The sequence below is a fragment of the Labrus mixtus genome, chromosome 3, assembly GCF_963584025.1.
Source record: "Labrus mixtus chromosome 3, fLabMix1.1, whole genome shotgun sequence".
In the NCBI taxonomy this organism is placed as follows: Eukaryota; Metazoa; Chordata; class Actinopteri; order Labriformes; family Labridae; genus Labrus; species Labrus mixtus.
Window position 1 is genome coordinate 29,312,463 of NC_083614.1, and position 26,313 is coordinate 29,338,775.

The following is a 26,313-nucleotide window of genomic DNA, read 5'->3' on the forward strand; positions in this document are numbered from 1 at the left end:
GTAAATTGTCTTATTAATAATTGCTTTGGCTCCCTTTCCAGAATTACTTCAGTTTTTTATTTCCGTGCAGGAGGGAGGTAACAATACGATCAAATTGCCTTTTGTCTTTCATTCTTTCATTTCAATTCTCTGACAATAAAATTATTTATTTTTTGACGTGGCCCTAATCCTCCGTCGTATCTTTAACAACAAACTCTAAAATAAAAATCCAGGCAGTTTGTGCTGGTTGTTCAAGGGTTAATGGAAGCTCTTTACGACAGTCGTCACGACACTATCACGTCATACGACTTTTTTGGAGGCTTATTCAAAATGGAGTAGAGCTTAGAGTTACCTGTACATTTGGGTTCTCAGCTTTAACTCTAAACGTTTTAAATATAATTCCAGGTTGAGGATAAAAGCTTCAGAATGACAGACGAGAAGAAGACAGGAGGCTCTCTCGGTTTCTTTTCCAGCTACGATGATTTGAGCGACAGCAGCGACTCCGAAGAGGAGGCAGAAAGTCGGAAGAAGAAAGCGGGGACGGACGCGTCGGGAAGCGGAGCTCAGTCCTCCAAACACGGGACCAAACGAGCAGCCAGCGGGGCCCCTTTACCCAGACCAGAGGAGCTGTTCGGCTCCGTGTCCAAGCCCGCTTTCCTCTACAACCCCCTGAACAAGGAGCTGGACTGGGACAACCTGACGGTCAAAGCCCCGGATGAGGTAAACACGAGATAGGTACACAGTGACGTAGAGAGGTACAGTGGCGATTATAGAGTCTGTTGGGGCCCTAGGCAAACATGTATAATGGGCCCCTCCAACCACTATTGTGCTGTTTTCACTTTTACACAGAAGATAGAAAATAATAACTTCATTGATCCCAAACTGGGAAATTGTGGCGTTACAGCAGCAGGTTATCCAAACACACAATATGAGCAAAAAACACAATATTAGCAAAAAAAACAACACAATATGAGTAAAAAAAAACACACAATATGAGTAAAAAAACCACACAATATTAGCAAAAAAAACACAATATGAGCAAAAAAAACACAATATGAGCAAAAAAAACACAGAGTAAAAAAAAACACAATATGAGCAAAAATAACCACAATATGAGTAAAAAAACACAATTTGAGCAAAAAAACACAATATGAGCAAAAAAAACACAATATGAGTAGAAAAAAACACAATATGAGCAAAAAAACACAATATTAGCAAAAAAAACCCACTATGAGCAAAAAAAACCACAATGAGCAAAAAAACCACAATATTAGTAAAAAAAACACAATATTAGCAAAAAAACCACAATATGAGTAGAAAAAACACAATATGAGCAAAAAAACACAATATGAGTAAAAAAAAACACAATATTAGCAAAAAAAACACAATATGAGTAGAAAAAAACACAATATGAGCAAAAAAACACAATATTAGCAAAAAAAACACAATATGAGTAGAAAAAAACACAATATGAGTAGAAAAAAACACAATATGAGCAAAAAAACACAATATGAGCAAAAAAAACACAATATGAGTAGAAAAAAACACAATATGAGTAGAAAAAAACACAATATGAGCAAAAAAAACCACAATGAGCAAAAAAACCACAATATTAGTAAAAAAAAACACAATATTAGCAAAAAAACACAATATTAGCAAAAAAACACAATATTAGTAAAAAAAAAACACAATATTAGCAAAAAAACACAATATTAGCAAAAAAACACAATATTAGCAAAAAAAAACACTGAGCAAAAAAACACAATATTAGTAAAAAATAAAACACTGAGCAAAAAAAACACAATATTATCAAAAAAAACACAATATTAGTAAAAAAAAAAAACAATATTAGTAAAAAAAAACAATATTAGTAAAAAAAAAAAAAAAAACACAATATTAGCAAAAAAAACACTATGAGCAAAAAAAACACAATGAGCAAAAAAAAACCCACAATATTAGCAAATTTAAACACAATATAATATTAAATACAAAGTAAGTAAGCAATAAAAATATCAAAACTAAGAATGCGAATATATACAACCAGGATTTAACTTAGCATTACTAGTAAATAGGAAAGATTAGATGTAAATGTGTAAAAACAGGAGTTGTAAATGGACAGTATTGACATAGGGAGATGTGCAGTTAGTGATACTATAGGTCAGGGATGGGCTCAACATATACCAGTGATCAAATATTATTATGGACATATTTCCGGTTTTCATGATTTCATGGGAGATTTTGTCATGTTTTCTTCATGTTTTCCAATTAATTGATATGTAAAAATTGACCTGAGGGCCACGTTGAGGGTTGATGGGGGCCGCCAGTTGCCCACCCCTGCTATAGGTTAAAGTGCATGAGTTTAGACATGTTATCAGCAGAGACGATTCAATATAACGGCGAGTAGACAGACAAATGAAGTGAACTTGAGTGCAGGGATAATTTGTAAATTTAAACATGTTCAGAACAGATTACAGTATGGAGAGACAGATATTATCATGATGACAGTTCTCTGCTCGCATGAGGTGAGCTGTTGTACAGAGAGAGTGCTGTCAGATGGGGCTCAGAGGTTTCCTACAGTCATTGCACAATTTGCACAGTTTGAACTATACTGCTGTGGTTTTAAGTTTGTCAGCCCTTGGGGGTCCTTTACTGGCCCCGGGGCCCCAAGCAGTTGCCTGCCTCACCTCGCTAGCCTGTGGTCTTATGTTATTTTGGGGCGGCAGTAGCTCAGTCTGTAGGGACTTGGGTTGGGAACCGGAGGGTCGCCGGTTCAAGTCCTGATGCGGACCAAATATGGAAGTTGGTCTGGTAACTGGAGAGGTGCCAGATTGCTTCCTGAGCACTGCGGAGGTGCCCTTGAGCAAAGCACCTGCTACCAACCACCAGCTCAAGAGCGCCTGTGGTGGCACAGTCAAAAATCATCATCACGATTATTTTTGATTGATATTGAGATCACGATTATTTAACACGATTAGCCTACTCATTAGGGATGTGTAAATTAATCATAAAATCGTGATGAATCGATGTAAATCAAAGGTGTCAAGATTCACATCGGTACCCTGAAAAATGAATTGCAATAATATGGTGAGCATCAGCAGCTGCAGAGCAAGATTTTGAAATTGCATTTTGGCTTCCCCAAGACAGAAAATGAAAGATAGATAGATACTTTATTGATCCCGAGGGAAATTCAAAGCATCCAGTAGCAGGTTACAAAGACATGACATGAAACATTTGTTACAAATTAAACTGCAAAACCGACGCCCCCCTCCCATACATATATATTAACCCGAAAAAAAGATTTAAAGAATACCCCTAGATGAAACAAACTTAAACTGTGCAATTAAAAATAGATTTATACAAGACATGTACATAACCTGAGCAGGGATAAAACATATATGTGTAATTTTAAAGCAAGAACCTATAAACAGTTGAGGAAAAAATCTGTAATTACACCTGAGAGGTGAGAAGATAACAGACAAGAGAAAAACTGTGTGCAAATATTGCAAGAAGACAGGGAACTAAACAAATAGCACAACCAACATGATGCAGCATTTAATCCACACCACAATGAGAAGCTCCGATCACCTCCCCTTGAGAAAAAGAACATTAAAAGGTCAAACCACACTGAAGACCCTAAAGGAATCTTTCTGTCTACAGTCTCATTTTATAAAATGAATAGTGAGAGAATGGTATCGTGAACCGTAACTTGAGTTGAGTGTATCGTTACATCCCTACTATTCATTGATTTTACAACATCTGAATTAGGGCTGGGCGATATATCGAGTTTTTAAGATGTATCGATATATTTTCAATCCAGATATAGGGTAGGACAATATCGTTAATATCGATATAGTTCATGTTGCATTAAAATAACGTTACACGTTTCTTCTGTAGAGCTGCCAGTTCACCTATTTCTCATCTCACTGTCTCTCCCTCTTCACCCTGCTCCTCTCTCTCTCTCTCTCTCTCTCTCTCTCTCTCTCTCTCTCTGAGCCAAACTCAACAAACTAAATGGATAACAAAACACACAACTGTGTTTATTTTGTTATGCAGAAAATGACTTAATTTCACAAACAGGTAGTTTGTTTTCATGTACATGTTGAACTTGTGCAACTGACTGTTAATAAAAGACATATCGATATCGAGTATCGCCGTTCAGTGAATAAATATCGAGATATGAGTTTTGGTCCATATCGCCCAGCCCTACTCTGAATCACATGCATTTATCAAGCTTAAACACTCTGAACACTTAGTTTTCTATACGTGGGTCAAGTAAAATGTTAAGTTACTTTTTCCTTTGATGATGGTAAAAAAAAGTCAACGGCCTCAAAGGACTCCTGCTCTGTGTAGGAACAAATGCAAGTTCGTCTAGTACACATCACTCAAAAACCAAACCACAAGCACTGACCAAAACAACAACATAAACTGTACATTAGTTGACAGAGACACATAAGTGTAAAGAAGTGGCTGTGCGATGTTGATCAAAACAAACCAGGATGAAGTGACCTGTGGAGTTAAAGTGCTGCTGTGGGATGTAAAGAGTCAGAGTGTTAAAGTGCTGGAGAATTGGACGTGGTTGTGATGTATTAGAAGTAAAAGCCTGACAAGCAAAGTCATGGTGTTTACACTTTGTAAGCAGAATTGATATGAATAATGTGTGGTAATTAATAAAGCCAATATGTTACTCTCTACGGTATATTTGCTGCTTCTTGTATTGTGAAGGACTTGAAGCCTTTTTGCAAACCCAGCCTGTTTCCGTGATACGCTTCCTGCTCACGTCAGTGAGGCTTTTAGATGTCAGCCTCAGCTTGCTTTTCCAAACCTTAACTTTACGCCTCCTCTTTCTGCTTTTCTCTGTGTTTCTTGAAGCCCGCCAGAGAGTTCAAGCCCTGGAAGACAAATGCTGTACCTCCGCCTGCGAGCTACGCTTCAGAGCCGGAGAAGAAGAAGGGACCTCCCCCGGGCATGGACATGGCCATCAAGTGGTCCAATGTGTATGAGGACAACGGGGAGGATGCACCACAGGCTTTCACAGGCAACGCCCGCTTCTTACCCACAGAGGAGCAACTCTCTGACTCAGGTTAGTAGAGTTAGTAAGATCTCAGTACTTCGATAATATGTAAGTGGACATGAACCCAGGTAATTGAGTTTTTCATCTTTTTTCATACCTGAGGAGTTTTAGCACAAACTTAAAGAACTTGCATTTCTTTTTTTTCTTTCTATAATATTTTATTACATTTTTGAACGAACAGGACAAAGAAACACACACATGACAGCAAATACTTGTATGAGCGAATCACAGATCACATGGGATTTAAAGACAATCGAAACAAGACATCAAAATATTTTGTAAGACAGTATCATACATGGACATATCTATATCACAGATTTCAAACAGGGAATATACAACATAGGCAGGACTGTAAACTACAACACCCAGAGAGCATGAAGTATTCACAGAGGTACAGGAGGGGCGCCAATCGACATCGCAGCACACCCTGCGTAACAGGTCTGCTGTGCCATGTGGGAGGTGGTTTAGGAATGGTTCCCACAACACTGAACTTAAGCGTTCCATTGGAAAGACTTTACAAATGTCTCCATACCACTGATTAATAGATGGAGGCCTGGACTTAATCCACTGAAACAGAATGAATCTTCTCACTAACAGAAGAAGCTTGTTGAGAAGTTTTTGCTGGACACTTGTCAAAGGGGGCCTCTCATCTGAAAGATTTAATACAAACAACACAGGATTTATTTGTATTTTCAAACCAAAAATGAAGTTAATTTCCTGTGAGACCGTTTCCCAGAATTTAGATATCAGATGGCAGCTCCAAAAACAATGCAAATAAGATCCAACCTCTTTCCTGCACTTGATGCAAATAGGAGAAATGTAAAAATAGAAAACGTTAAGGGATTGGGGTGGATCCTGTACTCGCTCTCAGTTAGTCTGTTGCACAAAAAGGTTTGAACTTGCATTTCTTCCTGCACAAAAACCGGAGCACATTTTTGTGTTTTTTTTAATAGGCTGATGTGTGCTTACCATCACACAACATGCTTCCACAGCCCACATATTGAACAAAATGATAACTTTAATAAACACCTGATGAGAACATAAAGAAACAGAACAAACAGGTTTTCAGGTGTGTCCAAACATTTGACTGGTACTGTATGCATTTTATTATTTTGGGGGCTTTTGAGCACTGAAAAGAGAAAAGCCCACACACTACTCTGATCATCCATGTGCAAGTGTGGAAGCCTCTAGCCTGCCAATGAGTAAACTAAAAGTTATTATTTTCCATTTCCACCACCCTTCCCCACCCCCCAAAATCCCAATACCAACCACCCCGCACCACCATGCCTCACATTGCACAGATGAGGATACAGAGAAGGGAGACCTGTCTGCAAAGAAGCGCCACGTGGAGACTTTCCAGCAGAAGGAGAAGAGGAAGAGAGACATGGGACAAGCTACCTCGGAAAAGAACTTCGTAGAGGAGGAGAAAAGGATCCTCAGGCAAAATATTGAGTGAGACCCTTTAATGAAGAGAGCCGTTTCTAATTTAAAATATTTCATGTCAGACGAGAGCATTCACAGATACGAGCACAACGATCAAGTAGCTGGTAAGCTGCAATCACAAGCAGGCATTGTTACCTGTGACGTTGACATTATTTGTAGTAGTGTAATATTATAGCAGAGAAGGACTGTGAGTCACAAGTGTGAAGAAAAGTATACTTCATGTAAACCCAGAGGCAACACTTTTGACTCAAGACGTTGGATTCTGGTAAATCCCTGCAGATTATTCTTCAGAGTTAGAGGAAAGTTCAGGGATTTACTGTCAGGGTTGTAATCTCACAGTACTTGGCCATCTTTTTCACCTGCTCTCTTCCATGGGGCAAAGGGATAATTGAAACCATTAGATAAAGATATTTAAAACATGTTCTGGGCATTAAAAAAAACAGGTGACACATTGGTCAGCTTTAGGTTTGTCCAAAAGTGTTTTAGTACCAATTTCTTTTTGACGCAACCTCCATTAATCTCACACACAATAGTACTGAAGTCATTAAAGAACAAAGCTAACATTGCTTCTCCAACCAAAAACTGTGACACAAGCGAGATTAGAGCTGTGGCCATGCCAAGTGAGAGAGTGAGTAAAAAGTACAAATAAACAAATAAGAACAAAGCGGTGAATCCAAGAAATATTTCTGATTGAGAGCGGTGATGTTTCAGAGAGGTGCCAGACTTAGTTTGAATCCAGTCCTAGCCGCTCCGTCCTTCCTGCTGTCTTCGAGGCTCTACTCTTTATTACACCTGCAGTCCTTCACATCCAGAAGAAAAAAATCAGGCCGTTCTCATACTCAGGTTGTCAAAACACAGGCAGCTGATATCGACACACAAGGTACCATTTAGTGTCTGTTGCAGGCAAACTAAAACAGGGACAACGATGTAACCTAGTCGCTACGTCGTATTTTTTTTTGGGGGTGGGGGCAGGCACGGTCTAGGCTTGAAGTTACACGCTTTCAAGTTGAGCCTGGAAACTTTCTGAACATACCATTATAAGAAGAAACGAACGGCACTGAAACAGCAGTGTGTAATAATCGATGATTTCCTTTCTGTATCCGTCTCTACTTCTAGTCATTATGCCTTTCAGAACTATTTAAATCTTCATAAATGTGCAAGTTTGTGTTGTTGTGTTCTGTCACTTTTATTTTGATGTTGTATTTAAGAAAATGTCCGGCGTCTTTTTCTATCCCAGTAAGAGTATCAAAGTTCATAATGTCTGGTATCATGACAATCCTAGTCCCACTGTGGCACCACCTTTCTTTGACTTAGATATTTGTCGTAAAGACAGCAAGGTGAAATTAGACTTTTCATTCATTCATTCAGTCTTTATTTAATCTATTTAATCGAGAAATCGTCGAGAGATGAACACAAATAGATGAATTGTTTAATCCTCCTTGAGTGCTTTCAAAAAGAGGAATAGTTTATAAAATGTTATCAGTACTCCAAGTGGTTCACAAAGACCCCCCTTCCTTTTGACTGATGAAAATAATTTAATGTGCTGCCGCCCCCTTACAACAAACATGGACATACGCTAAACACGCTGTCAGTCACGCTCTGCTAACAAAGTCCTATATTTTTAGAAATGATCTCAAACACAGACAGAAAAAAGTGCAGAGTAGCAGTTCAGTGTGACAACAAAATGAAAAAACTAACAAGAGGCTTTCAAAGAGGAAGCAATGAGGAGTGTTACTGTAACATGAAACTTCCAAATTTGTGATTCATTTCAGCTTTACGTTAACCCGGAAGTCCTCTCGCTGAAAAAGCAGTGAAAAATGGTGGGCTTTTGTTTTTGTTAATCCTTGCCGGGCCCGTCCTTACATATCTCCTGGCCCCCACCTAGGGGTCCCACGCCCCATTTTGGGGATCACGGTCATAACTAATTGGAGTGAAGACTAAATCTACTAGACGTTATACATACAAACATTTAATGTAAGTTATGGTTTTGTTGGATTCGCCATTTTATTAACTGAGCAAAAATAACAGTGACGTCATTGTGTTGTTGTTTGTGTTTGTATTGTTAAAAACCAAATATCTAATTAATCACCACAGAGGGAATGACTATGTTTGTTTGTGTGCTGACGATGCTGTGGTTTTTTTTCTTTAAAAATGTCTTTGAATCTGTTAAAATTAAATTTTTGAAAAGTTGCTTGTTTTTCCACCTTATGGACACCAGATGTCGCTCTCCATCCACACGAGAAAAAAAAACACTCCTGTTGTGTCTGCAGTCCAATCTAAAGCACTTCGCCACCCCAATCAGGGTCTGTGTGTGTGTGTGTGTGTGTGTGTGTGTGTGTGTATAAAGTCTTCTTTGTTTTGATCTTCAATGTTGGAAGTGTGTCTCATCTCAGTTCTCTTGAAATACTTGGTGCATACAGACTGTCTCTTCTCAGTCTCGTGTGCCTCGTATTACAACGGACTTTATACTCGTGTGAAATGAAACTACTCGCACGTTTAGTATCACGATGATGTTTGGAACATTGTGCGGTTATATGGACCTTTTTTGTTTCTGCTCATTCGGTGTGAACAGTTGTACATTGACAGTTTTATAGTTTGTTTTTATTGTTATATTATTCATCATAAACCAATTAGGCAATAAAAGGCATTTTTCTTGAGAAAGCTTCTCCTGTCAGTTATTTCAACTGTTGCTTTTAATGATCTTTAAAAGTTGTTTTTCTGTCTCGGGTATTTTTCTGGGGATTAAATCTTAATATAGAAACAATATGCAGTGTCCAAAGAAGATGTCTTGTATGTGTTGTGTGTTATTGCTCAGAGCATTTCAACATGTTGACAGCTGTTTCCAGTGTTTATGCTCTTGTTGACAGTGTGATTTTGTTTCAGAATGATTCCTGCACCAGGAATTTCCCTAAAACCCTTAAACATTTAATCTGATTTAAGGTCAGTGCTTTTAACTTTTACTGTAATGAGTCACTCTACAAGACACTCAATGTCCATCGCTGTGCAATACATCAACCTAACATTTAATCAATTTTTGGCTGGTCATATACCAACCCTTATTTCTAGAGCCTGACCGATTTTTATATCGGCCGATATTTGCACATCAAGTGAGTATCGTTATCGGCTAAATTTATCGCAGATATGCGCCGATATTAGCAGATTTATTTAGCAGTCAAACAGCATTTCATTTCATATAAATAACACTGTTTTATTTCTGGCCGTCACCAGCAGAGTTGTCTATATGGATTACAACAGGCATCATCACTCTGCAGAGTGTCAAGCGTTGACGCACGTACATGAGCAGTTACTTCAGATTCAGATTCTTTATCGCCACATGAGGGGAAATGTGTTTTGCTGCAGGAGCACACGGAAGACAAGAAACACAAGGAAAGCATCACGGCAAAATGTAAATAAATAAAAAAAATCAGACAACACAACAAAAATATAAAACATTGCAATTAAATCAGAGCTCAAACTAAAATGTGAATTCCTACCAAGTTATTAAAGTGCAAAGTGGAGATGTGCAGTTAAAGTCCAAAAAGAGCAACTTAAGGGTTAATTGTTATTTAATATTAATTGCACTTTCCAGTAATGTGACCATCTTGTCCACGTTATTTATCTTTTCCACAAGTGTTGGATAACTGCATTTGAGGGATCAACACAATAAATGTGTATTTCTATCTAACTCTACAGATCGAAAATAGATATGAGAAAGATATCGGCCGATATATCGGTATCAGATTTTTCTCTCCTTAATACTGATATCAGTATCGACCCCCAAAAAACCTCTATCGGTCGAGTCCTACCTTTTTACCCTCTGACTTTCTGAGTTGTTGTTCTGACTAAAGGGGACGTTCAGGTGAGCTTTCTTCTAACACCACATGGATGTAGTGTTCCTGAAAATTGCCAAAAATTCAATGTTTATCACATTTACACAAAAGCAAAAAAAAATGCTCTTAACGATTATCGTTGGAATCCAGGTAATAAAGGAAACATTCCCTCGTCCATTCTTTACATTTCCGTGGCCGTTGGAGCACATAATGGTTTTCAGAGCACTGAAAATGAAGAAAGTTTTCCACTTTGAAACAGCTTGGTGATCAGAGGAATTCCTGGCCTATCTGTCATTGTGGGTTGACATGAAATAGTGGTAAATATGCCTCTGATAAAATTCCAGCCTCCAGGTATGTGCCCGGCCTTGTCTGAAATGTGTACCTGTTCCCGCACAGCAACAGCAGACTGATTTTATCAGCCATATTTATGAACAAATAACTCTTCTCTGTCTCTCTCTTTCTCCCCGCGCTGACTGTTTGAGCGACGACCAGCGAGGTCATATCCATCACTGTTTCAAAATGACTCATCTTGCCGTCAGTCTTGTTGCATAAAATTTCCCAGAAAATAGATGTTTTGCAATTTCTGTTTTTTTCTGGAACTAACTTTTCTGGAAAGTTAAATTCCTGCAAAGCTTTTTTTTTTCCTGTGGTTTTGATTGTTTATCTCTTTGATAGATCGACATCATTCAGCGACTGCAGCCTCGTTGTATCACTGAGATTATGTTACCAGAGGGGGGAACATTTGCCACCCTTATCTTCATTCATTTAAAGAGAATATCTCACGTTACACCTCAACGAAAATGTGTAAAGGTCTAAAGTATTTCGACTAACTAACCGAATTACAAGAGGGTTTCAATTACTTAGTACCGTTTCCTGCCATGAAAAGTGTCAGTCACACTCATCGTTTATCACTGTGACACATTTACTGGAAGGTCACAACCTCCTCATGGCCATTGAGCATTCAGGGAGCTTTACTGAGCTGGCTGCCTACAGCTGCTACTATCTGACTTATGACATTTTCACACAGTCAGCACAATGTGGCAGCCTGCATGTAAATTTAGTTGTGGCTGTTGTTTGATGCTGCAGGGCATGAAAAGCCAATACAAGGAGCATGCTTTCTACACTTTGTACTTTTCTTAGTCGTTGAAAGGGAAGAAAAGTCGGCTGGCATGCTCGGTACAAACATGCATCATCATCATTATGATACCCATACTAACCTGCTGCTGATTGGCAAGTCTGGGTTTAGTATCTTAGATTGAACTGTTAGTATGCTACTATTTGCTAACTAGCCATAAACATTACGTTAAAGCTACAGCTCATTGGATTGACATTACTTTTGCAGGTATTTTGAAACAACCCATAGTCAAGTTTTGCTGCAATGACGCATGTTATGTTAGCCAACCGGGATGTTAGCATTAGCCTGGTTACTGCCACCAAAATCAATCGATCTTTATTTGTATAGCGCCAATTCATAACAAATGTTATCTCAAGACACTTTACAAAAGAGCAGATAAAAGACCTTACTCCTTGATGTATTATCTACAAAGACCCGACAGTTAAAGCGGCGAGCAAAAACTTCCTTTAACCAGACTCATGTTGAACAGACATCTGCCGATGATCTCTTTCTTATAGATGTTAGATAACATAGCTAATAAATAAACGACTGTCCTGATTACAGACAAAGTTCATTGTGTGGAAAGGCAGTCTAAAGTGAAAGTCTGAGTCTGTTGTGGAATACAAATATTTTATTAGCAGGGATGTGAACAAGAAATCAGAATCACAATCGTTTTTTTATTGCCAAGTACATTTACAAAGAATTTAATGGTGTATTGGTGCAAAAACAGTCAACAAAGGAAATTAAGCAAAAAGGCAAGAACTTAAATAAAATATAATATAAAGGTTTTTTGGACAAAAATAAACAAACAAATAGACAACACTTGATTTTTGAAGTGAAAATACAATAACCTGACTGACTCTTCTGTGTTCAGTGCGTTGATTTTTTTTGTCTTCCACAACAAGGACCTCTTTAGTCTGAGGAAGCCACTTGATGAACAGTCACCATAAGACATTTAAAAACATCAGAATTCATGAGTGGTGACATTCACAGCATTTTATACCTGGGAACAAACTGTCATCAAATCGTTTTAACGTGTTATTAATAAACATTAAAGTCTTTATATGTGATTTTTAACACTTAAATATAATATAAATCAAGTATATCCTCTGAAAATAACTCTGTGAGTCATGACTGTCTACAATGGGTGTAACACCCGAGTCCCACTGTCTGTGATGTTTTCAGAGTTTTCAGAGTCCTATCTTCACTTTGTTTACATCGCCAGGACGACCGGCTGACTCCTCCCCTCGAGTATAAAAGTTGTTTAATTGAGGGACTAGAGAAAATAAGAATAACATACTGTACTCACTGCTTAACTGTGTTTCTAGATCACGCTCATTTCAGGTAAATTTACATGCAGTGTGAAGATACGAGCATAATAAAGATCGCTAGCATTAGCATGCTAACACAACAATGCAGCGCGAGTTGTTTTGGTTTCATGCTGGTGCTCAAGGGGCGACATCTGCTGGATCAAAAAATCGCATATATAAAGCCTTTAAAGGAAAATAATGAAGAAGAAAAAACATTTCCATCGAGATTAGTGAAAATTGTGCAATAGTGCGTCCAGTGTTTGTCCACCTACAGTATTTAACCTCTATAGAGAAGAAGTTATGCAACAGAAAAACCTTTGAATCATCATTTAGGAACCCTGAATGTCTCTTCAAAATGTCATGGCAAAGTCCAAATCTAAGTATGTCAATCTGTTTCTTTGCAAACTCTCGAACATTAAAGGCTGCTGATATCTCGTCAACACACTCTGTGATTTGTTGACTTCTCTCATTTCTTCTGTCATCCTGATGCTTTTTCAAGGAGAACAGTTTTTTGTGCTGAAGGCGTTTAACAGATGTTATGTAGAAAAGAAAACCAAAACCTTAAACAGTCAATCTCTAACTTTGCATAAGAAGACTAATAAACACATTTCTACCTTCCCATGTATGGTATCATGTTTGAATCGATGTAGTAAAATAAGTAGGGATGAAAATGACTTTGTGACGCAGAAGAGACCAGGGTCAATAAACCACAGATTCTTCTCTCTCCGTCTCAGATTGAGCGCGGAGTCAAATTTTCCAAATGATGTCGAGACTGTAACCTAATATTGTAATTTACTGTAACATTGTGGTACTGGTGGCTTCTGAATGCAGCAGGATATTTCCAAACGCTCCTCCTGACTTTTGCTTCAACAACATTCCTCTGTCCGTGTTTTCCGACCAAGAAAATCCATACAAACTTTTATCCAAGATCAGAGTCGAGACCAATTAGAGTCGGATAGAAAGACAAGTTGGTGATTACATAGCTGAGAGAGAGGATTCAAACCGAACATTAAAGGGTCCATTTCTCAAATACATCTTAAAGAAATCACACTCATATCATTATAAAGCACATTTCAAAACAGAAACAGCTGACCAAAAAACATGGGACAAAAGAGCAGGACAGTATCATAACCACACGATGGGTTTTTAAAACATCTCGCTCGTGTTCTTTAAACAGCTTCCAAACATATATTGAAAATAAAATGGCATAAATAGTCTTTCAAATGTATGTTTTATTTCCAACATTTTCCCCTTGGTCGAGCTCTAACTCTTTTTAATAAAACATTAGCTGCGTCCTGTTAACGTTCTGACTCATTGCTCATAAATCAACTCTGAAAAGTAGATTTTAGTCTGCAGCTATTTCCTCTCTGATATGTCCTCTCTTACTTCCTGAATGATGGATAACTTGTCATATCTGTTAGCCTGCCTACAGCGATGGAAACTTTAGGGAGCTGTTATATAACCTGCTTTCATTCAGGAGCTTCTACCACAAAAATGCCAGCAAGACAAAAAAAAAAAAACATCACCTTATTTAAAACATGGGCCTTGAAGGTTGGCTCCTTTTTTCAGTACAGAGTCTTCTTGTTGGAGACGTGTTTAATCCAGTTTTAGTAACACTCTTCCGATTCAGATATTGAACCCATTTTTCAACTTGCAAGTGAGATAACTGCAACTTCAAGACGTGTGAATATTACAGTGTTTTTTTATAAATCTGAGTATTGTCAGACTGATTGCATGATTAATGCAGCAGAGAGACGGGGCGTTCTTTTAGAGATGATAGAAAACAGTAGCAGGAGCCAAGTAGTCTGACCTCCTGTCGTGATAAACATGTCAGGCTCTGTCTGTCATTAATGATATTTAACAGACTCTGAGGCTGCGTGTGTCTGAAAAGGAGGAGAAGTCCAGCCGGTGGCGGCCAGCTAACCTGACTCCACGGTCACTAATGGGGGAAGATGTTATCTTTGTGTACTCTGTTATCTCCACCCCTAGTCCTGTGGGTTTTAGTGATCAGACTTAAGTGGGTGCAGTGAGCTGTGTATGTGTGCTCAAACGGAACAGATCTTCATGATTTGTTGTGCGAGGGTTACAAGAGTTACTGTGTTTGAATGATTTCCCGACCGCTTGAAGACACTTCAGGTTTGTCCGGGCCGAGGCAGCGAGTCCAGCGATTGTTGGATCAAACCACCGACCTTTTGAAAAAGCAAAACGGTAAAAGAACTTGAGCTTGTAAAGCGTTTTCTAGTCTTCTGACTACTCAAAGCGCTTTTACACCGCAGGTCACACCTACACATTCACACACCGGGCACTTAACTTTGGGTTAAGTGTCTTGCCCAAGGACGCATCGGACATGTAGCAGCAGGAGCTGGGGATCGAACCCCCCTACCTTCAGGTTAAGAGACGAGCGACTCCACCGGCTGAGCCACAGCATTCATTACTCTCAACTTTATTACTTCAGCAAGTGGAAAACATGGAATGTCTGAGGAGTCGTTATCACTTCTCCTCTCCTTGATTGATACCATCAAGAGCAATAAAAGTAAGTCGTTAAGAGAAATGATATGACAGATTAATCAGTAATTATAGTTAATAACTATTGGCCCAGTCCCATTATATTTGTATTATCCTCATAAAGACTGATTAGACTCATTAACCCTTAGCTCAGTGAGATTTTTCCTCTATCTTTTTACGGCGTGATTCAAAGAGCGTTTGAGACTGTAGCGTTAGTGAGATATGCAGAGAGTGACTGCAGAATGGAGTCTGAAAATCCCACAGAAACCAAGAATGAATGAAATATCATTTTCCTGACTTAGACCGCTCATTTGAGCTTCCATGAGTCACTGTTTCTGCTTCGAAGGAACACTTTATTCCAGATGTTACAGCTAGGACGGCCTTTTTTTTGGCATTTGTTGCTTTCATTTGACAGATGTTTAGCCAACACGAGCACACAGAGTATTTAGGTTAACGTCCCTCCTGTCTCAGTCAGGTTTATACCTAATGAGATAAGAGCTTATCTGAGCTCTGAACATGAGGCAATGATGTTTGTTCACACTCCTTTTATTGTACTCTGATATCATGTGCAGGTTGTGTGTTTGTTTCCTATTAATCATCTCATGCTAATGCAACCTGGACGAGCTTTATATGTTCCTTATTCCCGTCTGAACGTCTTCTCCAACCTGAAAAATCATCTCTGTGTTTATCATTGCATACTTTTTCTATTTAAAAACAACCTTATGGCAGCTGCCATCGGTAAGTACAAACATAAGATACAGTATGCATACAATTGGACATAATCCTCCTTCATAAAAAATTTGAATATTTCTGAAAAATTGATGCATCTGAGTTACAATAAAGGGCAAAATTAAAACCCATGTAATGCAAAAACGAAGTTTTTACTTCTTTACTCTTTATACTCTCACACCTAGAGATCTATACCAATATGAGATCAAATATTTCCTCTAAATTGATCAAAATAGACACAATAAGATAAGCAATTTTTCAGCAATTCAGACACACACCGGTATGAAAATGTGTCAAATATTTCACAGAGAACATGCCTAGTTTTGAAAACCGGCAAACGCATTTCTCCACAGGCAAACTCGTTACATAAATGCAAAATGTTCATGTTATTTTGCCCTCTAACTTGTTTTGATTGTAAGAAGGGAACTGGGTTGCTGTTCAAATTTTTAATAATTTCTTGAGATATTTTCATCAGTTACAGAAAGCACAATTCACCTCGTTTGCCCATTTGATGTTTTACTGCTGTCCAGAGGATTGTTGGCCAAAGTTGTTAAAAAAACATGTTTTCTTTTATTCCAAAATACAATTAGGTATGGGCAAACATACTTTCTCGTTTTTCAAGGTTCATTTTAGGGCTTTTAACGCCTTTATTTAGAGATAGGACACTGAAAATCAGAGAGTGTTGGGATTGACATGTTGGAAAGGATTCAGAGGTTGGATTCAAACCAGGCAGCTTGGAGGACTACACACATCCATACATGGCGCACATGCACTAACCACTACCCTACCAGCTCCCAGAGACATACTTTTCTTGGCATTTTGCATTTGAGACACATTTATTAGGATTTTTCCAGAAGACCAGTATGGAAGTATATCCAAAGAAGTTCCCAATCTATGGAAATGTTCAAATTTGCCAAAAAAGAAACAATAAAGACCTCTAGTTCAAAGCTTTAAGGATGACTAGTTCCGTCTCAACTTACAAATCCAAAACTCTGACAACACACTGCCTTTGCAATGTGATGAAGCAAAATAAAAGTTCCTTTTTTGTCTGCAGTAGTAAAATAAAAAAAAGTAAATGGCTATGACAATAATGTAATTCTCTGGTACGTAAAGCTGCAGGCACTTGGCAACGCGGCTCTGACAGGGATCATCCAGCCTAATTTATACCCTGAGAAAGGCTTGGTGTCCCGGGACATAAATTTAGTTGCGGTGTGCGCTGAGAAAAGGGGAAGGCCCATAAACCAGCCGGGACACAGAGCGAGAGGGAGCCGGAGACACAGAGGGAGAGAACAATGAGCAGCCATCAGGAGGAGAGCCCCAACAGCTGCGGAGCCCTGCTGCATCCCAACAACACTCACATGCACACACACACACACACACACACACACACAAACGTGCACCTCACACACAGACAAACTCTCCCTTTACTTTTCATTCTCTGTCACACATGCGCACACACACACAAGTTTCCTCCTCAAACACTCTCCGGTCGGGCCATCTGAAAGAGGGGGCCAGCTAAGCAGATGTTCTGCCACTACGTTCACAAAAGGCACAAGTGACTGAGGGGGGGGGGGGGGGGAGAAAAGGGAATAATACTTCCTCATTTTTTTTTCCTGCTGTTGAGTCAGCATGCAGAGCAACTCCGGACAAGTGCTTATTTTGCATGAATTTAAAGCTTAGTTAACTCATTGCATGTATGTTTTGCTATCTCATTCAGTCCACTTTGGCTTTGTAGTGTGCAGACACTGACGCAGCATGTGTAAGCATGTGTCTGGAGGAAGGCTTTATCAAGGTCAGAGAAAGCTGAGGTCAAAGTGTACAAACAAGTAACAACCCTAAAGTAAAATACTATGTAAGAAGTTGTACATTGCATACAGATCCCCTATCAGCACAATCTGTAAAAAACCCACATATTTATATTGATTGACTACTGATGTGATTTAGCATTATTCCTAACTTTTTGCTAGCTTGCTTACATCCTGCATTTTTAGAATGATGCCACTTCATTTGCTCTTTCCCTGTGGACAAAAACAAAGTCATAAAATAAATGTTTAATAAACTCACAAAGCATATCTCAAAGTCTTTGTTTACACAGCTGATACAATATCCCAATAACTAAATCATTGGAAAAATAAAACAACATTCAATCCATTAGTAATTATTTCAATAGTCCATTTAAAGTTAAAGTTCATTTATGAGCCAACACAAGAAATACTCTAATTATGGATTCTGAAATGGGATTATTCACTTATTCACTGTTATTTACATTTTTACAGTGCTTAACCAAAAAGAGGTGATCATATTCCCTATTTTCCCCCAAAATGTCATGTTTTAATTTCTCAAGTCAAGGGGAAAACCTTTTTTTTTAAGAAACAAAAGAAATGATTTCAATATTAAGATTTGGGTTTAAGGGAATTGTGACGCAAATGATTTCCTTCTGACACCTTTCAAAGCAAACAGTAACACAGATAAAGCACTACTCAAGTATATATCACAGATGAAGCACTACTCAAGTATATATCACATGGATGAATGTGCTCATTTATTAACAATCACCTCCTGTTATACAACCTACTTGTCTATTGCCATACATACATACTGTATAGCCTTCATCACAGCTTCTAGTGCTCAGGTCCTATCACAAGGCAAGATCACATTTTCAGGAATGCCAGACATTTGCAGCATGAAAATTGCCCTAATAGTTGTTATTTTTCAAACAGACGGGTGCTCATGCCCTGCAGTGAATGCGTTGAGCAGTTGCGACACTTCCGTCTGGTACCAAATGTTTGTGTCCTCTCCAGATGCACGTATAGTATAGCCTCTTTTCCCCCCGACACCCACTCCTCTCCTCTCTCTGTTTTTCTCTTCGGCACACGAAAAAACACACACACGATGCAGCCTGCAGGTTTTGACCTGTAAATAACTGCCCAGACAGGGTCTAGTCAGTCAGATGTGTAGGCAGAGCGAGGCGTCAGTGCCTACACGGCTCCTGCAGAGCAACAACAGATGCTTATCATGTTTTACTGAGGGTGGTGGTGAAGAGGGAGGGTAGATGTGGGGCCCTGTGGATGAATGGCTCTGACAATAAATGCCCTCAATCATGGGTTGTACCTAAGAAAAGAGATGCACACAGATATGCCAGGAGAGTTACAATGAAGTCAGAGAGTGTGTGTGTGTTTTTAAAGAGAGGCAGAGGGCGCATGTGCAGCTCTCACACCCACTGCAGCTTTTCAGCAGCTCATCCTCTCGCACATTCCAAGTGGAGGCAACAGCAAACAAATGGCTTCAGGTTCAAGTGAAGTACGTTTCAATCCTTTTCAAACGTTTTGGGGCGACGCTGCGAGCGGGAGACAGGGGGGTTAGCCTCAAGGTCAAAGACGAGAGGATTACTCAAGATACACTTCAGATAAAAGTGTCAGTCTGTTAATCAGCTATGATCCATCATGTGGCCCAGGTCGTACTTTTAAGGCCGGTGCTGCCTGTGCGCATAATGATGAAGATGAAACTTTAAAAAAGACACATTCCCCCGTGGCGCACACGATCCTGCTCATTTGTAAAGGCTACGAGATGATTCAGGGGCTGCGAGGTTATCACCGTCCTTCTCGCGGTTTCTTGCTGAGACTTACATTTCTCTCCGCTTCTTCTCTGCAGAGGAGTAAAAGCTCATCCCCCCCCCCCCCCCCCCCCCCCCAGATGTGATGCTGTTTTTTCCTGTTGTTTGCTGAAATGCTTTCACAGCTAACTAGTGAAGGTGGTCATTTGGAGTCCTGGCTCGCTGGCTCACTTTCTCTATAGAGAAATTAATTCACATTTCAGGGATGAGTATGGGATTTCAATACAGACGTTTTTCATCATCAAAATCTTAAATTACCTTCTCAATCCTGGGAATTGACCCTGTGTTGGGGCCCGTTTCTCTCTGGTATCAGTTTCAGAGCATTGAGATCAAATGCTGTCACAAACCTAAAGGACTATACCAGGTTGAAAATTGCACAGCAAGTCGCCCAAGAATAGGGGAATTGAATTAATTTTATTTGATCACATCTTCCCTATTGACCTGCAATTGAAAAGACAACAGATAATTTAAAAAAAAACATATTTGATAACCGTTAAGCTATCATTAAAAATATTGCATTAGCATACAACCAAGATATGCTAACATTGCTCTAGCGTTAGGCTACACTTTTAGGTTAAAAAAAAACAAGTTTTTTTGTGATATAATAAAAAGGCACTGTTAACCTTTAATTGCTTGGAAATTGCAAACTTAACTTTCAACAATTGCATGGCTTACAGCAATGTTAATTAACAGATTGATCAGACGTAAATCAACATATTAGATCACCAATTCAGTATGTTAGCAAAGAGCTAGGCCTAATTAGCCTGGTTGGGCTACTTTATAAAGTCATTGAAGGACCTGTTTTTGAATATTAAGGCTTTATATGCTTTATATTTTTTTGATCCAGCAGATGTCGCCCTTGAGCACCAGCATGAAACCAAAACAACTCGCGGTGCATTGTTGTGTTAGCATGCTAATGCTAGCGATCTTTATTATGCTCGTATCTTCACACTGCATGTAAATTTACCTGAAATGAGCGTGATCTAGAAACACAGTTAAGCAGTGAGTACAGTATGTTATTCTTCTTTTCTCTAGTCCCTCAATTAAACAACTTTTATTCGCGAGGGGAGGAGTCAGCCGGCCGTCCGGGCGATGTAAACAAAGTGAAGATAGGACTCTGAAAACTCTGAAAACATCACAGACAGTGGGACTCAGGTGTTACACCCATTGTAGACAGTCATGACTCACAGAGTTATTTTCAGAGGATAGACTTGATTTCTATTATATTTAAGTGTGAAAAATCACATATAAAGACTTTAAGGTTTATTGTTTGAATGGATGGAAGTCAGTTGACTTATTATTTGCTTTGGGCCGATGGATGGGTGAAACAAAGAAGTCCTTCATTAAGGATGATGCGGTTTGATTTCTTTGGGGGGAAAATGAAATGTTGACGTCTTTTAAACAGTTGACTGCTTCTTATATCATGTAATGTACTTTATGGTAATGTACACACATTAGTAATGCCATGCACTGCATGACGGTAATGTGACGTATGTACGTTGTGCAACTCCTAGTATTGAGCTGAACACAAACAATTCTCTTTTTCCTCAAACTAACAAAGGTCTTTTGGTTTAAACTTAACCAAACTGTGACCCTTTAGCAACGTCATGTCCATTAGTCAGGAAAAACCTCAAAAGTCTGCTCGTTTTTTGTTTTTTTAATCTATCTGGAATCGCATATAAAGCCTTTAAAGACTCGAGAAAACAGGTTATAAGAGCCTATGAACCATTAGGCTTTTAATGTAATAAAACACTTTTTAAAGTCATTGTTTATTAGCCATACAAATGCTGTGTAGCATATAGGCCTATTCAATTTGTATTTATGTAGTTTTAAAGTTGCTTCCATGCAAGTTTTCTCTGAATAATTCATGCACATGGTCGCTGAACTTTGAGCCAAGAACAAAAATTCTAAATATCTGAGCTGCAAACACGAGGAGAAGGTGAGGTGAGGCGCTAGAGAGAGAGAGAGCGAGAGAGAGGGAGGGAGGGAGGCAAAGTGTGTGTGCGTGTTTGTGTGTATGGAGCAGAGAGAGAGAGAGAGAGAGAGAGAGAGAGGAGGGAGAGAGGTGGTGCAGTCACGCAGAGTGATCCAGGAGTGAGTGAGGCGACAGAGCGGAGGTGACAGCGGAGAATGGAGAGGAGCCCGTCCGCCCGGCGAGCTTTGACCGCGGCGAGCGAGGAGAACCCACTCGGCCCCTTCCGTCTGGAGCCAGCGTGCTGAAAGAATCCAGGGGGGGAATTTCTAAGGGGGGCAAAGGAAAGGAATGGCTGATCCTCTGCGGAGGACTTTACTAGCGAAACTCCGGGGGAAGAAATCCAAGAAAGGAGCGACTGTCGGCGGTGGATACGGCTCTGCTGCTGCTTCTTCTGCGGCGAATGGGGGCCGAGAAGGTAAAGAAAAAGTTTTGCAAACGCAGCGAGACTCCGACGAGGCTCGCCCGGTAGTTTTGCTCGCAGGGCTGGATTGCACGACAGAGAGAATGAGTACGTACGAGAATTATGTTGACGGGGCGATTGTGCAGACAGGGGGGGTTGTGGTAGTCCGGGAGAGCCGGCTGGAGTCGGGGTCGGGGTCGGCCAGCGCGCGTCCCCAGGAGCGAAGCGGCGGGGTCAGGGTTCGGGTTAATGAGGAGCTCCTGGGGGTCGCACTTCAAAGAGGCGTGCAGTTCGGGGGACATGAGCCCGGGCAGGGACACGGCAGGAGTCACAGGGGGCCAAGAGCCGGTGGCAAAATCACGTTATCGACCGGGGTCCCGCTTGGGGGACCGCATGTCCAGAGAAAACACTTCATCACGGCGCAGCGGCAGTGCAGTGACTCAATCGGGTTTGGGGACAATTCGAATCACGTTACGCATCGAGCGAGGGCAGAAGCGCAAACCTTGGCGAGTAGTAAACCAGCAGAGGGACGCGTTGCAACCGCAGGGACAGAGCCGGGGGACAGGAAGGGACACGCGGGGCAAACGGCAGGGACTGTAGTGGCTGTCGATGAATGCAACGCAAACTGGACTTGTGACAACGACCAAACTTTGGAGACAAACTCGCCGGTTTGCGCGGCGCCAATCCACCCGAAGTGTGCGTCCGGGAACGCGGAAGAAAGAATGTTAATCAGGGATGTTGAGAGCTACGGGCCCGAGTATTCAGGGGGGAATAGAGGGCCTACTACAGGTAGTGTGCAGAGCCCGACTTTCTTCCCCACAGAGTTAGAAATCTGCGACATTAACGTGGCGTCACTGTGCGCCACAGAGGCCTCCCTCAGGTACACTTTGGACAGCGAGGATGACGATTACTATGATAATGAAATCCTGCCTTTTTATGAAACCATCAGAGCAAAAAGTGACAGAGCAGAGGCTACAGAGCCACCGGGTCAGGAGAAAGATGAGAGTCACAGCGCCCGGGAAACAGACAGGCTTAGAAACCAGCTGAAAGAAGCGTATTACCTTCTCATCAACGCCATGAATGACATCAACCTGGATGTCCAGCAGATGAGCGGCGCTTTAACTGAGCAGCTGCAGGCCACCTCCTCTTGTAGCAGCCACTCCAGGGATAGTTTGTGCTCCAGGTTGTCTGCCAAAAACATGGACAGCGACTCCTGGTCGTCAGGGGGAGACCACAGCCCCCAGCAAGTGTCCGACACCGACTCGCTGCTGCTCTGCCTGAGCAGGAACCTGGAGTCAGGCCTCAAACGCAGGCCGAATAGTAAAAGCATGTTGAACCTGTCCTTGTCTAAGAAAAGACCAATGTTAGCTCGCTCTGCTAGTGACAGAGCCATCAGGTATTCAGGTGGGCCCTCGCTTTGTAATGATACTCCAGAAAGTAGATATGAAGCAGGGGCCACGGAGAAAAAGGAAGTTGCAGGAGTGAGCGAGCGGTCAGAACCTCAGGGGCTTTACAGCGCCATCAGCAGCGACGAGCTGCTGCAAGACCCGGGAGGCGATGAAGACCGCGGGGGGCCGCTCAACGAGAGCAGCGGCTCGGCCAACAGCCTCACGGGATCTTCGGACAGCAATCAGGGTCTGGACAGCAAGCAGGAAGTCCGAGCTCGGGGGGCCAACTCTGCCAACAAGGGGCCCGGGGTCACCGTCAACAAGATGCAGGAGTGGATGCACAAGGGCCGGCTGCTGTCCTCGGAGATGAAGCAGCGGATCGAGGGCTCGTCGTCGCCCCGCGGAGGGAGGCAAAGTCAGGGTCCCGGGGTCAAACCTGTCAAGGCAAAGTCGCCTACGACCACCGAGAGGCCGAGGCAACAGCAGCAGCAGCAGCACCCAGGTAGGAAGGCCACACGGAGTCGGGCCTCAACTCCCGTGGATCCTCTAAAAAAAAAATCAAAAGACCTGTCACCCCTTCTTCCTCCCGTCTTGATTGTTGTCATCCTCCTCCGATCGTAGTAAACTCCGTCTGGTTGGCGGTCCACCCTGCACTCGTCCTCTTCTGGATGCAAAGCAAAGGGACGAGACTCCTCAGACCTCTTTGCTTTTCCTTTTTCAAGCCGGTGGCGGGCTCTGTTCCTTCACACTAATTTAGGTGCATTTTAACACTAGCACATCAGGCCGTAGGTCGGATCACTCACAGTTCAGTAACAACTAACTCACTCTCTCTGATAGCTGCGGTGGTGGGTTTCATGGTGTTGTTGTTGTTGTTGTTGGTGGTGGTGGTGGGTTTGTGTGTTTGTGTGTTTGTTTGTGTGTTTGTGTGTGAATGAGCTTTGATTAAGCTGAAATGTTCAATGATTTTTCTGATTGTGCTTTTTAAGATCTGTTTGTATTGAGGTGCAAAACAGGAAAACATCTGTATCATGAAATCACTGAAAGAAACAAGGGAAGTTGTTTAGGTGTTAAAAAAGCAAATGAATGAAAGAAACGTAACATTCAGGAGAAGTTAAAGCTCCTGTGAGGAGTTTTTAAGCTGATAATGAAACAGACTTAAATTAATAATGATGCCTCTTTAAAAGCTATAAAAATGTATTAAACCATCAGGAATTTAAAGTTAAAGAGTGAGCCTGAAACTTCTGCTGCAAAGGAAGAACGTGCAACTTTTTGATCCAGTAGATGTCGCCCTTGAGCACCAGCATTATAACTGCTTTTTGGCGCCGCTCCGCTATTCTGAAGCTCTCCTCCAGCGGCACACCTCCAACCACTCTCCACTTGCATTCACACGAAGGAGTTATGTATGAGAACGCACCATAATTAAGCACCATTAAGTGCAAGCGGCAGACAAAATTGTCCTTTGCTGGAGCTGCAATTGCCTTTGGTCTGCATTGTTGTGTTAGCAGGCTAATGTTAGCACACTCTGGTTAACTCAGAGCTTCATATTGAACATAAATTGACACAGAATGACTGTGATCTAAACACACTTACATGATATCCAAATAAGCAGTGAGTATGTTATTCTTCTTTTCTCTATAGTCCTTTACTGAAACAGCTTTAAACTAAAGGCTGTCCCGTCCATGTAAACACAGCTCTGACAACAATACAGCTGGCAGGACTCTCAGGATACTCTGCTGTATTTATGTGTAAAATGTCGCACATAAGACATTTTTTAAGCAAAAACATTCTGGTCCCAGCTTCTTTCATGTGACTATTTGCTTTTCTTTGTCATTCTTTTTATTTATTTGAAGTTGATGAAGACTATTTGGGTTTTGGCCTTTTTGGTTTTATGATAGAAGCAGTTTCAAGATGCTTTTTCCTCAGGAACAGTTGTCAAAATAATCTCACCCACAAGATCCATATCCTCACTTGTTGTTCACACTTTCAATTCGATTCCCATCGATTGATTATTTGCACCACACTGCCTTGACGTTTACCACAGTACATAACATTTTAAGTCAATTAAGTTCAAGGTTTAATGTGTGTGTTTTTTTTTGTTTTTTTTTGTCAATGTTGACCAGAATTGACTGCAAACAGCAGTTAGCTTGTACAACAACCGGAAACTGTCAATACGGAGAACTTTATATTGACATTTGGTTGCAGAGGCTTTTAACTCTACCGGTAAAAGCTCTGTTTGCTTTTCCGGTTTCTATATGTGTTAGTGATTGCCGGCGTGTTTCCCCAGAGTAAATAGATGACACGCCGTGTGCACAGACTGTTGTTGACGGTCAGCGTGCGGCGCTGCTAGAAATAGAGTGTGATCTCCTGAGCGGAAGGTCCTCTGTGTTTAACTTCCAACCTCTGTTGGCTCATAACCCTCCAACTTTTTTTTTTTTTTTACATCTCTTCCTCTTTCCTCTTGTTAAAAATGAAGACAGGACTCTTCTTGGTATAAGTTTCCAAAGGGTTTTTTTTTTTTTCCCCTCCATGATTCTTCAATTTTTCCCCATTTTGCCCAGCTTTCCCTTCTCTGTCCCCACTGAACTTTTCCACAGCTGTGGCCAGAGGAATCCAAAGCAGGAGAGAAGCCACTGCAGTCTCTCTCTGTGTGTTTGTGTGTGTGTGTTTCTGAATGTGTGTACCAGGGGGGGGGGGGGGGGGGGTTGGGCTGTCATGTTGCCGTCCTCCCCAGTCGTTTGCCCTGGACAGCTCCATGGTAACCTGCATTTTAAAGAGACTCGCGATTGAATATTTAGGATGCCATTCCTGTTGTTTAACTTGTTTGCGTTGTGTCTCTTAATTCCTTGCCATGAATGAACAAAATGAAGGGCGATTAAGTATTTATTAAGGTCAGCCCCTGGGCTTATCTTGCCCCTGTGAGGCCTCTCAGCGCCCCACAAAGAGCCATTAAAAAAAG

General features: G+C 40.9%; 2 protein-coding genes across 3 annotated transcripts in view; both read left to right on the plus strand.

Annotated features, from left to right (window-relative positions):
- Positions 1-276: 276 nt before the first annotated feature.
- Positions 277-9,154, plus strand: c3h1orf52 (chromosome 3 C1orf52 homolog). The gene is made up of 3 exons (XM_061034410.1): positions 277-699; positions 4,849-5,059; positions 6,352-9,154. Exons 1-3 carry the CDS (start codon positions 406-408, stop codon positions 6,504-6,506), a joined length of 660 nt encoding a protein of 219 aa, XP_060890393.1. The 5' UTR covers positions 277-405; the 3' UTR covers positions 6,507-9,154.
- A 12,429-nt stretch (positions 9,155-21,583) lies between these two features.
- Positions 21,584-26,313, plus strand: part of syde2 (synapse defective 1, Rho GTPase, homolog 2 (C. elegans)) — a 52,613-nt gene continuing 47,883 nt past the window's right edge. Inside the window, exon 1 of one of the 2 annotated variants that reach the window (XM_061034411.1) lies at positions 21,584-23,859. In XM_061034411.1, coding sequence (XP_060890394.1) covers positions 21,858-23,859 — 2,002 coding nt within the window. In that variant the 5' untranslated portion in view covers positions 21,584-21,857. The remainder of the gene's footprint in view (positions 23,860-26,313) is intronic. The other variant, XM_061034413.1, reaches the window with a different exon arrangement.